We start from the raw sequence: 17,257 nt of genomic DNA, 5'->3' as shown, positions 1-17,257 counted from the left end.
GTAAATAAATGTTTATTCTATGTCTTTTTGTCTTTTATATTCTCCCTCACTGCCAGGTGAGAGCATTGCAAATGGGCAGTCTGCACTCACTAACCACTATGGTGCACTGTACTGGTTATGGTGCCCGCAGTCCCCTAGGCGCCTTTGGTTTGACTCAGTAAGGTGTCAAACCAAAAGCGGCTTCTCTTCTTACCATTTGATGGAGCCCTGGGACTCCTGGCACAATAACTACTGCAGCAGCAGAGTGCCAGATTAACGGATCACTCCACTACAGTCGTTATGGTGCCGGGATTGCCCTTGTGCCCTCCCAGAGTAAATAATCAAGCTGTTTGCATAGGGTTTTGTCTACCACCAGGCATAGGCCACCTCCTCCAGGAGAGCTGGTAGTTTTCTGCTTGAAGCGGGCCTAGCGGCGCTGTGCTTCGCTCATGGGCTGAGATAGATCGGGTGGTGCACTCGGCCAATGAGCTGGCCCTCCAGTGCAGGGTTTAGCTCAGGCTAGCTAATGGAAGTTCCACATGGGAGGTTCCAGCACTCCTTGAGGTGAGGCTAAAGGCAGTGAGAGTGCTATAGTAGTTATGGTGTGTGGCGTGTTCCATGCATTACAGTTGCAATCCAAGCACATTAGATGCAGTGTAATGTTACAGTTGGTTACACTATGCGTAATCTAAAATTTCCAGGACACTCTCGGTCCCTGAACTACCAAATAGAGCGCTCTTTGGAGGGGAGGTGGGGAAGCAACAAATAATACCATGGACTTGAAGCTCTATGTACAAACGGAAAGCACCATCGTTAATAGTGACTTTTCACCCAGCATCCTGGAACTCTGCACCAGATAGGAAGATTCTAGCAGCCTGGTCAAAAAACTTAACATCCAGACAATTTAGGCCAGACGTCTCCGATCCGAGCACGGTTTTAAGACCGAATGGACGCTCTAGGAGAGCTGTCTGGGCAGGCCACAAGTTTGGGCACGGGAGCCCCAATTTTATTGTGAAATTGTTGTTAGGCGCCAGGGTGTCTGGTCGCTTATTAAATTACCTGGTCAGGTACAGACACCTAGATTGCAAGTATGTCCCAATGTTCATTGTTCTCCTGTGGACCCTGGTATAAAAGTGTGTAATTCACTCAATACAATCAGTTCTACTTCACCTTACATAAAATACTAGCACTATCTAAAGCACAATAGTCACGTTGGAAGGGGAATAATATATATATATATATATATATATATATATATATATATATATTTTATTCCCCTTCCAACGTGACTATTGTGCTTTAGATAGTGCTAGTATTTTATGTAAGGTGAAGTAGAACTGATTGTATATCCTTCTGCAATATTTAGTATTGCAGAAGGATATACAATCAGATATTGATATCCTTCTGCAATATTTAGTAGGAGGGAAAAAAAATAATGCTTTATAAGTATGACATAAAGCCCTAATCACAGGCCATGGTGTAAATACCCTGGAGATTGCCATAGATATGCAGACAATGTGTACAACATTGCTCCTAAACTGCCTTAGTAACCCACTTAAACTCCTCATGAGCTTTGATAAATAAAAAGAGTTTGAGTAGAACTTTAATGGATGACTGATAGAATTTAGGAAAAGAAGAGAATAGAGTATTTTGGAGAAGGAAGAGGATGTCCTAAAAAAACTCTGTATACAAGTATTTAACATGTGTCCTGTAGAAAGGGTTGCATGTTTGTAATCGTCATACAATGTTTCACAGATTCTGAAATATAACTAAATAAGTCCATATATTTATATATACACACACATAGACCCCTAGGAATAAGGAGATACACACGCCACAGATTTAGTTAAGTGTTTTTTAATCTTGTTAAACATTACATTTTTTGTATTTCACAGAAAGAATTGATGGTTCTTTCTCCTGCTTTTTTTTTTTTTTGGTTACTTTTTTTTTAACATTTTTTTTTTTATCTAAAACCGATCCAACAATTTTGTATAATAAATAATTTAAAGATATATTTTAGGCAAATAGATTTTAAAAGGTAAATACGGTTTTACAAATGCAAAATAAACAAACAGAAGATCTTAGATAAAATAAAAACAGCGCAGGAAAATAAAAATAAAATGTACCTATTCTCACAATTCCACAGTAAAAAATAAATTAAAAAAAAATAATAATAATAATGGGGGATTCCATAATTGGGGGGGGGGGGGAAGTGTTTCATGTAATTATGCATTTATTGAGTGGGTATGTACATATATACCAGAGCAAAACTCTGTTAAAAGCAGACCACACCCTTTTTTTTTTAAATGTAGAAGCTTAGATATATATTTTAATTAAGCATCCAATTGAAATGGCAGTCTAAAGAGGTTTGTTTTGTATCTGTGCATTATGTTTAACATGTATCTAACGACAGAGGCTGCGACTAAGTGTAGTCTGCGGATTTGATCTTAATAACCCACACGCCCCCTCTCTCAATGATTCTCATTCGGCAGTAGTCAAATTCTAGGGATTAGACATGCCCACTTGAAAGAAACCTTAATGGTCTCTTTCTGATAATGGCATGTTTCTAAATTGGGTAATCTACAGGACCGCTATAAAATGTAATATATTTTGTGTGTGTGTTATATATATTTAAGTACACACACACAGTTTGTATTTTCATTTCAATACATCTATAAATTATACAAACCTCTCACACTCATGTTTAAAGGGAGTTAATAATGAAACTGTCCTGCTTTGAGTACCTTTAAATTCAAAAGGATGATGATGTGGTGGTGGTGGTGGTTCCAGTGTTGTAGAAAAATAAAAATAGCAAGTTTGTTCATCTTTTTATCAAATAAACTCTCATCTAGAATTTGGTTACTTCACTGTTCTACCGAACTCCGTCAAACCTATGGTGATTTTTGCACAATAAGCCTACTTGGAAATTCATCGCCTTTTTTTTTTTCTTTTCAAATATGAGAATTGTAACAACATACATCTATTATTTAGCAGCATAATAAAATAGGCAAAGGAAAAAAAAAAAAAAAAAAAAATAAAGAGTGGAGGCTGGAGAGATTAGAGTTGCATTATCAGCCATAATGTTAACTTGAGTTTACAAATACAAGGTCAAAAAAAAAAAAAAGACTAGCATTCAAACTGGTACCTTTACGAAAAAAACATTACACTATGTTACTAATGTACAGAGCTCTCACAATAAATTCCCTTTAAACATGAATATATACACACATATTTATGATAGGTAGAGAATATATATCTTATACACTCCTTGGTACATAACCACGTGACCAAAGAATTCCATTAGGATGTATATACAATTCGTACAGGTAAATATAAGCAAACAAGAACAATATATGTATTCTTTTTTGTGAATGTACGTGTGTACGCACTCACGCTTAAGTTGTTGAAACGAACATCACAAGTTACAGTTATCTCTACATGTTAAGAGTGTAGTCAGCTTTTACAGGTTGTAGATCAAAGCATGGCTGCTCTGAACGGTTTACGGAGTTACAGTGACCTATTGGTCAGAGCAGCCACTGCAGAATTATTTTAAAAATAAATCGTGCCCTTTGGTGAAAGGAAGCTGCAGAGTTATACAGCCTGGAATACTTTTAGTCCTAATCAATCGTTCTACATTTACTTTACCCTTTGAGTGGCAGAAGCATGACCAACGCATTTTGCGTTACATTTTTTATTTTTTTTAATTCTGACTCAAAGAATTAGATAGATTTGTATGAAAAGCAAAAATTAAATATCCAAATTGTAGTGAGAAGCAGGAAGCTAGTGTTTTATTACCTCTAAAAAGAGGGTTCTTTTACACCCCTCCATACCATCCTATTTACTAGTCTTCGGGTCGTACCTTGAACTCTAACCCATAAACTTGACAGCTGTCATAAGGGCTGAAGTGCTTTTTCAGCAAAAACTGTGGATTGAATAATTTACCAATTCATTCTCCCTCTCAGAGATTAAGTGAATCCATCCTTGTGGCTGCCCCATCATGCAAACACTGTACCTTTAAATACAATAACTATTTGCTATAATTGCAGAAACATTAAATAGATTGAATAGTTTTCAAACTCAAGTCGTAAAAACACAAAACTGAGGTTCGGCTATAAATGCTCACTATTTGATCTTTGAAGAACATTGTTGGTCCTCTGATACGTTACTAACACCCACAACGTTTCGCTTCCCTTTGAGAAACTCAAACTGAAGATCCACTCTGTTGTCAATTTCCTTCCATTTAAATCTTCGTACCTTTAAAACACATTCATTGGCGCCTAACTGAACCCAATAAGAATGTATCTGTGAATGTACCGTCAAGTGGATTTACTCCAAGCCAATCAATGTGCTAGCCCTTCACACCTCATAACTTGTCCTGCATAAATGATCCTCTTCCTCTTAACAAGGTGTAGAGGAGAACATGTGGACAACAGGGCTGGCTCTGAGCACTGTATCGGTGTGCATGTGTAAGCAAGGTGCACTAGGAGACGAGTCATGAAGGGATGTGTACACAATGAAATAAAATTGCCAGGTGTGTGTGTGAAGCAGAAATGGGTACAAAAAGATGTCTTAAGTGCCTGGGAATAAATGATAGATCCATACATACTGTAATGGAGAACATGCAGTAGTAATACACATACCCAAACTGTGGGAGCATCACAGAAAGGGAAGGACTATGTGCTGGCATGGAGCACGGATTATACAATAACAAACCGTACCAGCTGAAAAGTGGGCAATAAGATCGGCTTGCAAGCTCTGCTTATTCTTTTCTTGGGCTATATATTCTTTGGGCTTGTAGTGTATTGGAGAGGACTGGCATTGCAGCAGTGTTATGTTGGAATATGGTTGTCATGATGTGTATTGGATCAGAGGCATGGGCCAAGGTAAAACATTATCTTGGCATGTAGTGTATTATGATGTATCCAGGTGCTGTGCTGGGTCTTGGCATGTAGTGTATCAGGAGGTACCCAGACTCTGTGCTGGGTCTTGGCATGTAGTGTATCAGGATGTACCCAGACTCTGTGCTGGGTCTTGGCATGTTAGTGTGTCTGTACCCGTACAAAAACTGTTCAGGTAAAACAGGTGAATATAAGAGCAAGCACTGGATGAGGAGGGTTGAAACGCATAACGCCAGTGTCAGCTAGGCAAACCTCTGCCACCGTCTGGTCACACAAAGGAATATTGGTTGTTCACTGCTCTTGCGCGTGAGGCTGCACTGTTGGCATCATTGGTATCCTCTGCACCCGTGCCTCCTGGTTGGAGCTGTTGGAGGAGAACTGCAGCCTCTTCTTGCTCTTCCACAGAAACTTCCCCCTCCTCATGCTGAGCAACAGGAGGCTCCAGAGGGGGGCGGCTAATTGGGGGTTCGTCTGGCGGGGAGGCGCTGAGCGGGAACCAAGGGTGCTGTAGGGTTCCCTCTGAACTCTGGTGCCGAGATAAAGGATGTGGGGGCAAAGGAGGAGGATTACGGGTGCTGGCTGCCTCTGAAACAGAAAGACATATTTGGTTTGGACAGAATAACAAGACATAACAATATACCCGCAGTACATGAATCGTATTTAACAATTATACGCCCCACAGCGTGATGGAATGTGGTGTTTATCTGAATAATGATTTTACAATTTATTGGGGTAAATCCCATCTTGCTTGAGATTGCGTGTCTCATCCCGATTCAAAATACTGAAAATAAAATCTACTTTTGTGAATTGTCTACAAATCTATGGATATATTATCCAATTGAATAGTGACATTCTTGGTATCACAGCTATATCAAGCATATTCCAAGTCTATTAAACACTTTGTTGGTTAAAAGAGGGTCCATAGCCATACGATGCTCAGTGACCCATATAGCGACATATACAAAAAGGATTTGGAAGAAAAGCCCAACTGTTGCTATGATTGAGAGACTATATATTCCATCAACAGGTATATGTTCCAGGAGGGCAGCCAGAAAAAAAAATAAAAACAATTATTTCGTAATTGTGGGATTTACTGAGATGGATAACGTAAAATTTAGTGACAGCAGATCTACAAAAGATGTAATCAATATTTCCATAACCAGCAACTGTGCCTAGCAGTTCTCACCTTCCTGGGAAGACACTTCCAGCAGGAAGGAACATGGTAGGGAGTGCGTATGGGGCATGAGTGGTTAGAGGCAGCACTTACATACAGTCATTCGCTCCAATGGAGATGGGGTTTGATGGTGAGTCTGGGATGCGATGGGGAACCTCACACACGGTCGTTCTACTGTCAGCCCTGTCTCGGCCTGCAAAGAACAGACGGGGCCAATCAGAAGAGGATGGAGCGAAAGGATGTGACAAATTAGGGGCAAATTGACGCATGTGAAAGCCAATAAGCAGCAAGACAAGTGTGGGTTGAGTCTGTAAGGGTAACCCCATTAGCAAATCAAAAATTTTCATCTCTTGGACCATTGAAATCACAGTCAGTTAACGACAAATGTTTAACACATACATTTTATGTAAACCATTAGGAAATGGGGGAGGAGGGGAATGAAATTACTTTTACAAGAATCATTACTTATTCTGTGCATTACAGTAGCTCTGTCATCTGAAAAAATCCTCACATAAATCAGTTCTAAAGAATATCTTAAAGAAAACATCAATTACAAGTAAGAACCATTGTTAATTTAGTACTTAGAAATGCATCACCATTTTAATTTCCCAAGTGACTGTTGCCGACAATAAATACAATTTATAGAACATATGATGTCAGCTGCCAAACATGATCAGGTTTTTCAACAGTTGAACTGATGAGTTCCCAGAATCCTAGACACTGCAGAGAGATGCTCAACCCCTACATTTCCACTGTACACAAAGAAACCTCAAGTTAGCCAAATATGTTATTTATAAATAATAATAAAAAATAAAAAAAAAAAACAAGTTAATGTCTGAAGAGATTTTAGAATGATCAAAACATGTTATAAGTTACATGATGATGAAATTCTGATGACAAAGCCACATTAAACCTGTACAAAAGGTAAACAATACTCCACTATGAACAGAAAACACTATAGCTACTAATCAGTTACTCGTGTAACATTCCAAACACATTGACAGGGACTCAAAACATTTTACTCTTGGTTGTTAGCAGAACACAGAGATATTATAGGTTCCTCCCTCCAGCTGGCCAAGATACAGCGATTCAAATGACTTATTCTCTGCCAAACTGCTGGACATTTTATCCATGTATTCCTTAAAGGAGCACTATAGTGCCAGGAAAACAAACTTGTTTTCCTGGCACTATAGGGTCATTAGGCCCCCCCCCACCCACAGGGCCCCACTCCGCTGGGCTGAATGGGTTACAACCTGTTCACCACTTACCTTTCTCCAGCGCCGGGCAACTCTACAACCCCTGCCTACATCAGATTCGAATGCGCAGCATTTAAACAGCCCATATTAAAGCAATACAATGCTTTTCTATGGACTTCCAGCGTCTTCTCACTGTGATTTTCACAGTGAGAATTGCAATAAGCACTTCTAGCTGCTGTCAGTGAGACAGCCACTAGAGGCTGGATTAACCCTCAGTGAAACAAGTTTTCAGCTTCAGGGTTAAAACTAGAGGGACCTTGCACCCAGACCACTTCATTAAGCTGAAGCTTGGTGCCTATAGTGGTCCTTTAATAACTTACATTATTAATTTTTCCTATGCTAAATTTGTCATGGTAACCCTTTTACCTAGCCTATTAAAACCTAGAACGGTTTAAAGCAATGCAAGATTACAAATATATGGAAAATTAAACATATAGTACTGAAAGGAGGAAGTCTGACTATGCACATATTGGCATTTGCAATTGCAGCCAAGGAAAACAGACAGGATGTTTAATGCTGTAATACCCAGGTGTTCCCTCAAGCCTTGACTTGTGGCAACACATCTTTTTTTTTTTTTTAATCTTTTGTTAATATAATACTCTGGAAAGCAAAAGGTTACAGGAGAAACTTTCACTATCCTTATCAAAAGGGATAAATGTGTTTGTGAGGTCTGGTTTTTTTTTTCCTGTAAATTGTTTATTTAAGAAATGAGTAAATCAAACAAGACACGTCAGTGCGCAAGTGCATTACAACCTCCTCATATTAACTTTAAATTGTAAGCATAGTGGAGGTCTGAAATGTCAATCTAAATTGCTGTATTTACCCCCATTCTGGAGCAGACCGCCTTCATCTTGCCTCCCTGTTAATCTGTATTCCAAGTTCTACTCTTTGTGGACGAGGAGAAGAAGAAACAATGCTGGTTTATTTTCCTCTTCTCTGAATGTCAAAATTATTTTTGTTGATTTATATATCTTGGGGTCAATTTCGGCCGGGATAATTTCTAGCTATTGATGTGTATATAACGGATGTGAATTTGTAGCTTGTGATGTGTACATAAGGGATGTGAACTGGATTGTGATATTAAATGCTAAATCTACACATGGCTCAAAATTTCCACTCACCACAAGTCACAGTCAAGTGGAAATGCAGTCCTGACACGTAGAAATTCACCCCTATGGGTATGGCATGGACTCTCCATGATTGCAGTGGGAAGTAACTATTAAGGGCTGTCTAGCAGTGTAGGACTTGACATCGGAAAATTGTGAGAGAGGGGGTTAAAACAAGTTAGAAGTGATTTTTAATGTTTAATTCAATAGTGTAAATACCAGAGAAGTGATTGTCCTTCTTTAAATAAATTTAGAGTATTTTGAATTTCTCCTCCATAAATGCTGGTACCCAGATTATCTTGATGACTGAAATACTACATAAACTACAGGTCAGCATTTACCCTGAAGATAAGTTCTCACCATGTAACCGCTGAGAAGACACCACATAACTGATAAGAGTGACATCACTTGAGCCCCCAGATTCCAGGGGGATGGGGTGCACTCGGAAGTGTTCGAGCATGTCAAAGATGGTCTGAAACCAGAGATGTTGGACTCGGCACTGTCCATCCTCGTTGAGGGACAAACGAAGGTGCTAGAGTGAGAGCAAGACAGTGAGGAGGGATGGGTAAGGAAACGTTTGCGAGAAGGTGAAATTAGTTAGGAGAGAGGCAGAACATGTATACAAACAAACGAACAGCTCATGAGGGTTACAGAAGACAGAGGTAGTAATAGAACATAGACTGCTAAGTGATAGCAATATTAAACTCACCTTGGCTTTGCCCTGGAAATTAAAGGTCAGCACGTACTCTCCCCGCCGGGTCTCACTTTGCCGCACTAAGAAAACTCCATGGCTGCTGGTGCCTCCTGCCAACACAAGCTGTGCTGCCTTCAGTCGGGAGAGTGTGCCATGAAACCACTGATACTCTGATAGAGGATGCTCACCATCTCCCGGGTCTGGTTCTCCATGGAAAATGAACGAAGCTTTGAAAAGATATAAACCACAAAGTTAATTTGAATCACATGGTACATTGAATTACACATCAGTTTCAAAAGAACCAATTGTACACATGATAAATTCCACAGAGGCAAAAGACTGGACCCCACACAGGGTAAAAAGGATCATTCCCTGCCTATGCTGGACTCCTTGTCCGTGATCCTACAGATGTGTCAGGAGGCATATTCCTGCCAGCCAACAATTAAAATGCACAGGAAGGAGGGGGCAGTAATCTGGTGACAAGGATTCCCACTGATTTGTTAAAGAAATAGGGTGCAGTACAAAAACCATGGTTATTCTGCACTTTTCCTCTTTTGGAATAAGAAATCCAAATGTATGCACCCACTGGGATCCTACCTGCCGTATCAGGTGTGTCAGGAAAGGGGACACCCATGGGATTTTGAGGTCTCTCGCCTTCGTCAATGGGCGCTCGAGGTGGCAACTCTGGTGGGAGAAGCTCCATGGAATCGAAGTGTGAGGGTGTCATGGAGACAGAGCTGGGGGAGATTGAGGCAGAGGGGCGCTCAGACAACCCTCCATAAGCCCCTGCAGAAACATAGGTAGAGGAGACGTTCTATGAAGATACCAACACGTGAAACTCATTTATTCAAGTGCAAGTAAAAATATGGATGGTAACGTTTTACCAAATACATGCCAAGCCACCCACATTTTCCAGCAAATAGGACATTATTCTCAGAGTAATGCTTCAACATTACAAAAGAAAGTTAGACAATATTTAATTTGACCTCCAATTATAAATAACAGAACACAATGATAGTCATGTATACAGATAGATTATCAAGAATTATTCTAGGAGTTGAGCTCCAATTTTAGAACACGTCCCCAAAATTATTTTTGAACACAACCCCCAAAGTGTGCAACCCATGAAAGCACATTTCTATTTAATGGTTATCCCAAGTAAAACTGATGAAATATCAGAAATCAGTTAAACTTCCAAAATTAAACCAATTAACTCTGAAATAAGAGACTGTGAAAATTGACAAGAGAATAAAACAAATTTTATATATAAGAGTGGAACTTATGTAAATTAAAGGACCACTGGAGTCACTTCATTGAGATGAAGTAGCCTTGGTGTAGTGGTCCAGTCAATGTATCCATTCAAGGTAAAACACACCTCCAAAGGCTGTTACACCGACAGCCACAGGAGGCAGTTCTGCTGCACTGAATGAGAAGAACTCTGCCAAATGACCCTGTGGCCCCATAGGAAAGGATGCACATCAGCTCCCCAATGCTACTCTATAAAGGAGCATTGAATTGGACCACTACAGAGGAGACAATGCCACATCCATGAAAAGTAAGCAATGCCAAAAAGAGCCATGGTAATGGAAAAGAGCACGTAAAAACCTTTTATCTTTGTTAATCTTATGGGACACTGGGGGCTGGGTTAGAACTAGGAACACTAAAGTGTCATGAATACAGGTGTGCATTCCTTTAGCACCATCAAACACTATTTAGTTAGATCCTAACTACAAGTATACATTTTTTTTTTAATCATGTCTGCAAAATTCCTTAATGATACACGCACACTTTCCATATATTTGTGAATCAGTTTGAATGACCGCCCTTAAAACAAATTCTTCAGGTTCAATAAAATTTCCTTATTTCCCTAGTTACACCTCAGTTTAATGAATCAACCATGCTTTGTGTAGTATTTTTGTGCCATTTTGTATTAGGTATAATACTGATATCATTTGCATTTCCTATGGACAGAATTAACTCTGATTGACGTAACATATTGTAAGTAGAAGTAGCAATGTGCAGAGAAGATATATGTAGAAAATTAAATTGCGAATTCTTAACAAGTCGTTAATTAGGATTAGTCACTGTAGTGCAATCAGGGGGCTGTGTACCTTGGCAGAGCTGCTCACTGCTCTCTGTGGGTAAAAGAGGTAGATCCCGGCTAGGCATGCTTTCTGAATGGTTTATATGAGGAAGGTCTGTGGCATCAACTGCATCCCTGCTGAACAAAATTACAATGGTCAGGAACAGGTCAAAAAGACTATGGTCAGTAAAAAGAATGGCTTGTTTGGAACCAATGCCTACAGCTGATGAACAAACTAACTAGCAAGTAAAACCAATACTTACCACTCTAGTCCCCTGACAGGAAAACAAAACAAAAAAAGCCCACATTCCCCACCATCACCACTAATTGTACATCACAGGGGCAAACTCACTGCATAGGAATTAGAGCAAATGAGGAACATCATAAGGGAACCATCACTCCCTAGGAATCTGATTATGTTTTGTATTCCCTATGATTAACAAATGCGTTTAAAAAAAATGAAATTCAAATGAAATAAATAAAACCACACTGTACTGTACTTACCTCTATCCTGGAGCTCAGCATGGATCCCTGCCAGGTATTGTTATAAAAAAAAAAAAAATTAAGTCCAGGCACTCAGGATTGCTGCAGGAAGGCAGGTTTATTGAAACAAAAACTGCAAAGTTTCGGCCTACACAGAGGCCTTTATTAAGCCGATAAAGGTAAAGGTATTGTTATAAGCTCTGCCCTTTGCATCTGTCAGTCAAACATTGTTTCTGTTTTTCCTCGTCCAATGTTATGTGTGCCCTGACTGTGCCTGGACTGAACCGGATTGTGAAGTCAAACACACATTTAAAAGAAAACCCAGTGTCACATGAGAAAACTGTTAACACAAGCTACAAGTGATTTTCTGTGATTTATTCAATGGTGTCAATTCCAGTTAAGTGACGGTTCTCTTTAAAAAGTTGCAAACCCCTGTGATGTCTGAATAAAGAAAACACTGACGGTCAATGCATATTCAATACTTATGCCATGCTGGGCAACTGCAATCTACCTGCACTAACAGGAGCCTTTGCAGCTTACCGTGGAGAATCTAGAGTTATAGCTAAATGGAGAGGTCAACAAGCTGATAGAGGGTACTCTCAGACCGAGCAGCAATTTTATTCAATTTACCAGACAAATGGCATTGCTACCAAGCACTGAACTACATATTCCATGAAGCTCTGCTGAGCAAATATTTAAGGGATAATCACTAATCTTTCACAGAAGTTAATGCAAACTCTAGAATTGGCTGTGATCTGCAGCAACTTCAGAATTATCGTTTTTTCAATTTCAGCCTGGAGAATTTCTAGCCATTGATGTGTACATAAGGGATGTCTGTTAAGTTAATAAAATAACATGGCTATACTTAAACATAGGAGTGTATCATGTTAAAGATACTGTCCAGAATGTACAGAGCACACAGTCAGACAAGTAGTTCCGCTAGGCTGTAAATTCTTTCCACCTTTCTTTAGTGTAACTCGACAGAGGAGGCCAAGGAAGACATGAAGCTGCTCACCTAGAGGTCATGCAGTCCTGTATGTCAGACAGCCAAGATTTCATCTGCAGAGGGTCTACCGACTCCAGGATATACTCTGAGGAATTCTCCGTCTGTTTCATCCAAAGACAAAGGACATTTTGTATGACAGATAAACGAGACTATCAATCCCTAATTTCAGTCTAGTTACTCACAACCTGCTCAGAGACTATCTGCGCACTGGAGGGCACTACAGCACCATGCCAAGCTGCATTCATGTTATTTTTATCTCCTTACAATATGTCAATGTTTCCCTGTGTTTGACACCCAGCAGACAATATGGTTAATGTGTGTTCTCACTCTGCATGGGAAGAAGCACTCTTTAGATGCTGGAGTTGAGAAATGACCGTCTTATGACATCCAAAAGGATTACAGAAATATAAGCATGAATCAGTCACTAAGGCTTCAAATTCTCTCCGTACATTGTCTAAGACAGTGATCTCAAATCTTCAGTACTCCAGCTATTTTAAAGTTCATATCTCACAACATTCAGTCTTTTTACGCTCCCAGAAGCTATTTGCTGCTGGTTTAGAAAGAATACCCTATTACCTTTAACACAAATGTGTTTTCCTTGTCTGGCATCTCCAAGGGGGTCGTGGTCCGAACGTCCACAAGGGACGAACAAGGAAAGATGACCCGTGGCTTTGTGGCCTGCAATATTAAAAAAATTTAAAATGAGAAGGAATAACAAAAAAAGAAAGAAATATTTTATAAAAAAATATATATAATCAGATTGTTGGTGCAGACTTAACTCTCAATTGGAAATGGATTCTCCCATTATACTACCGTTAACATTTAAAAAAAATTATTTCAATGTAAGTGCTTTAAAAATGGGTAAGAAGAAATCTGCTTGGTCCTTTAAATACAATTAAGTAGAGATTTGACTGCTTAATTCACAAATTGAAAAGTTGCAGTATTCGCAAGTAAAATAAAGATCAGAGGATGTTTATCAACATGTGACAATGTCACAAGTGCTTGTTTGACACGCATAGAGAAAAAGAGAATCATGGAGAGAAGACATATGTAAAATTAAGAGGATATTATTTTGCGATAAATGTTATACAGTAAAAACTAAATAAAAATCGTATATATTGTGTGTATATATCAGATTTACAATAAAATTGATTTTTTTCCTTGACACATGAAGCAACATTGCCACACAATTTTATTTAATAACACAGCACATTTTCTTCCTTTAAATGGGGGTTTGTGGCATCTGACACTGTTCACACTACTGTTTGGGGAGTCAATTATGCCTTTTAGAGTGAGGGGTGTACCACATTGCCAAGGAATATATTCCATATCTTACCAGGCACTGAAAAATAATAAAGAATACATAAGTGGGACGTTGAAAAAAAAAAAAACAGCTGTCTATTAAATTCCAGCAGTGGGACTGATGTGACTTTGACACAATAAGCTACAATCATAAAAATATGAGTGTGGAACAATATCACTCCATAATAAAGTTAATGAATTTGTGTTTCTACGTTCTGTAATGAGGCTACTTCTAGGATAAAAAAAAAATTACAAAAATAAATTAGATACAAACAGAACTTCTCTACACATTTTCATACCTTAGGAGGAATGTAAAACTCCATGAGGTATCCTTCACCTTCATCACTCCCAGCCTTTCGCAGGAGAAGACGGCACTTCTGCCACCGGGCCCTGCTGCTACTGTTGACCTCTTCTGCTACCACGTAGTTCAGAACCCCTTCCCGTTTCACATCCTTCGGTTCTGCTCTGGGGGCAGGAGGCCGGCTCAGCCGTAATTTCTCAAACCTATGAGTCCACCTTTCTCCTCCACCCCTGCTGGATGAAGAATTACAGTTGCTATTGGCCCCCGTTGTCTCTTCGGTCGGAGACTCTGCTGAGCTCTTCCACTGTAGCATACCCCGAACACTACCCCGCACGCTCCGACTCACATTACGTAGAGAGAAACGTTTTTTCAGACGTGGCTTCGCTGTGGCTGAAGATGTGGACACATCTTCTGAACTGTGGGACTGGCTACTGGATAGGCCAGAGGTAATACCAGAAGAGTCCTGCCTAGGCTGTGTTTCCACAGGAGAGGCCAGTGATGAGTCACTGCATGTTTCAGAGAGATCTCGATTTGAAACCTGTGCACCTGTGAAAGGGACAATACTGCAGCGGGTGGGAGAAGGGCCATCAGGAGCTTGGGTCTTGTTCACCTCTGTTTCAAAGTGCTCTACAAAATGCTCAGCAAAGCGCCGTGAAAAGCTGGTCTCAGCCCCTGGTGTGGCATACTGTGGATTCTCGCTCAGAAAGGCCCGAAATCTACGAGCAAAGTCCAAGGCAGCAGCATGAGCGTGGATCTCACAGAACTCCTTCCAATTGGGAGACGGGGAGGATGAAACCTCCGGGAAAAAGCTACCATTCATCATGGGGGTGCCGGCTGGATCAGCTGCTGGAAGATAGGAAGTCAAAGATAAATACCATACAACTAAGTAATTATGGTAAATACAGTTCATAGACCTCCACCATATACAAAAACATACATACTAAAAGTGTCAAAGCCTCTGTGTTCATTTGTATAATTCGAATGGAATTGAGTGACCGCAAATGTATGCTTGAGTGTGTACACAAAGAGGAAAAAAAAAAAAAACCCATAGAGAACACCATAGCAATGTGAACTCTTGGGAGAGCTTTTTTTTATAGATATACACCCAGTAAATAGAATACCATATGTCTAGTGAGATCATTTGTGTTATCTTTGCCCCAAGAGCGATTTATGCTTTGGGAGAATATATAGAAAACGCACCCCTTTTAAAATACTGATCCGGATTTTTAGAGATCATTGTGCACGAAGGTCTAGAATGTGCCTTTCCAATCCTCCCCAATACATAAGCAATTACGTGTGCAGCTTACTGTTTTGATTGTTCTACCTATTCCAAACATGTATACCATAAAGCAGGGGGTGTTTTTGGCATTTGAGCTCAAGCTCCTATCTTATCATGGAAGGCGGAGTCCTTCGTGTGAGTCACCAGATAATCTTACACTCACTGATGTCAATTCCTGTTATAGTGGGTTTACTAATTATCTACTGTTTCTCTACAGCTGCTTCACTTTCTGTAAACCTTCTTCTGCAAAGCCCAGGAACTTTGTCAGCAACCACTCCTGGGATTTAGGACCTCAAAATACTACAATATTCTCAATCTGAAATCCCACTCCCTATTGAGTCATGAATAGCTTGTCTCCTCATATACTAAGAATATAGAGTATGCCCATCAAAGCAAAGTGTTAATGTGCAAAAAAATTGAAGTTTTCCCTTCAGTACAAATTTATTTTTATGAGCCTGTTTTGTGAAATTCAAGTTTATCCCCCCCCCCCCCCTTTTTGTAAGAGAGCTTGAATTGCTTAGTACAAAATGTACACTTTATTAAATATACACAAGATAAAATAGTAAATCTATATATGTAAATATAATTTTCAGAAGGTATACTTTCAAGCAAGTCAACTCAACAATAGGGATGTTCATCACCTCTTCGTATAAACGACAGATTTATCAGATTTATAAAGAACTGAGTGAAATCACATTTTCTAGGCAATTAGCTGAAGCGCTGCAACCTAAATTTAAAGAAGAAAAAAACCCTTAATGTTTACAAGCCTGTAGACATAAATCTGTTATACTATTAGGCTCTGCATGTAGCCATGAATAATAACACATCCATATACACACGTATCATTCTTTATAATACGCTTAGGTGATATATATTTACCTCTCTGGATCCCCTTTGCCTCTCCCCATCCTGTCCCGGGTAATCTATGCACAGGGCCCCCAGGATGTGGCCCCTGGCTGTGCGTAATCCTTCTGGGTTGTGGCCCCAGCCTTTCTATGGGAGCCTTCACCTTTTACACTTTTATGTTCCTTTTTTGGTAGAACATATAAGACAGTGGACCAGATGAGGTCCTGATGTACAGAGATTACCCCTGATCTCTGAGCTGTGGGGCGTGCTTCCTTAAATAATGGAACACTTGGCCCTGGTTTACACAGAGAGATAGCCCCTGGTGTCTGAGCTGTAGACCCTGCTTTCCAGGCAGACTGAGCTGGGATGGAGAGATCTGACTGTGGGGCCCCTGAGGGTGGTGTTGTGGTGTTATGCAGTGGCTCCCTAGGTGGCCCCTATGCCTGCCCCTAATACTGGCCTCCTCCTGCCTTGCAGGGACTCTCTGTTGTTGTTGTGGTGGCCCTGTGACTGCCCCTAATACTGGCCTCCTCCTGCCTTGCAGGGACTCCCTGTTGTTGTTATGGTGGCCCCTGTGACTGCCTCCTCCTGCCTTGCAGGGACTCCCTGTTGTTGTTATGGTGGCCCCTATTTGTGGTATCTTTGCCCCTGTTGTTGTTATGGTGGCCCCTGTGACTGCCTCCTCCTGCCTTGCAGGGACTCCCTGTTGTTGTTATGGTGGCCCCTATTTGTGGTATCTTTGCCCCTGTTGTTGCTATGGTGGCCCCTGTGACTGCCTCCTCCTGCCTTGCAGGGACTCCCTGTTGTTGTTATGGTGGCCCCTGTGACTGGACTCCTCCTGCCTCCCTGT

General features: G+C 40.3%; 1 protein-coding gene across 4 annotated transcripts; it reads right to left on the bottom strand.

Moving 5' to 3' along the window:
- Positions 1 to 2,166: 2,166 nt before the first annotated feature.
- Positions 2,167 to 17,052, bottom strand: SH2B1 (SH2B adaptor protein 1). 4 transcript variants are annotated; one of them, XM_063430734.1, is made up of 10 exons: positions 16,441 to 17,052; positions 14,281 to 15,128; positions 13,256 to 13,357; positions 12,689 to 12,780; positions 11,219 to 11,328; positions 9,705 to 9,893; positions 9,123 to 9,334; positions 8,774 to 8,945; positions 6,145 to 6,244; positions 5,361 to 5,462 (listed from the first exon to the last, which is right to left on the bottom strand). In XM_063430734.1, the coding sequence occupies exons 2-10, from the start codon at positions 15,103 to 15,105 to the stop codon at positions 5,444 to 5,446; spliced, it is 1,821 nt and encodes a 606-aa protein (XP_063286804.1). In that variant the 5' UTR covers positions 15,106 to 15,128; positions 16,441 to 17,052; the 3' UTR covers positions 5,361 to 5,443. The 4 variants fall into 4 exon arrangements, with proteins under 4 accessions (XP_063286801.1, XP_063286803.1, XP_063286802.1 ...); XM_063430731.1 differs by lacking the exon at positions 6,145 to 6,244 and having other exon boundaries at positions 2,167 to 5,462; XM_063430733.1 differs by lacking the exon at positions 6,145 to 6,244 and having other exon boundaries at positions 2,167 to 5,462; positions 11,219 to 11,325.
- Positions 17,053 to 17,257: the final 205 nt, after the last annotated feature.

The sequence above is a fragment of the Pelobates fuscus genome, chromosome 8 (assembly GCF_036172605.1).
Source record: "Pelobates fuscus isolate aPelFus1 chromosome 8, aPelFus1.pri, whole genome shotgun sequence".
In the NCBI taxonomy this organism is placed as follows: Eukaryota; Metazoa; Chordata; class Amphibia; order Anura; family Pelobatidae; genus Pelobates; species Pelobates fuscus.
The sequence above is the reverse complement of the archived record's forward strand: the minus strand, read 5'-3'. Positions and strand labels throughout refer to the sequence as shown.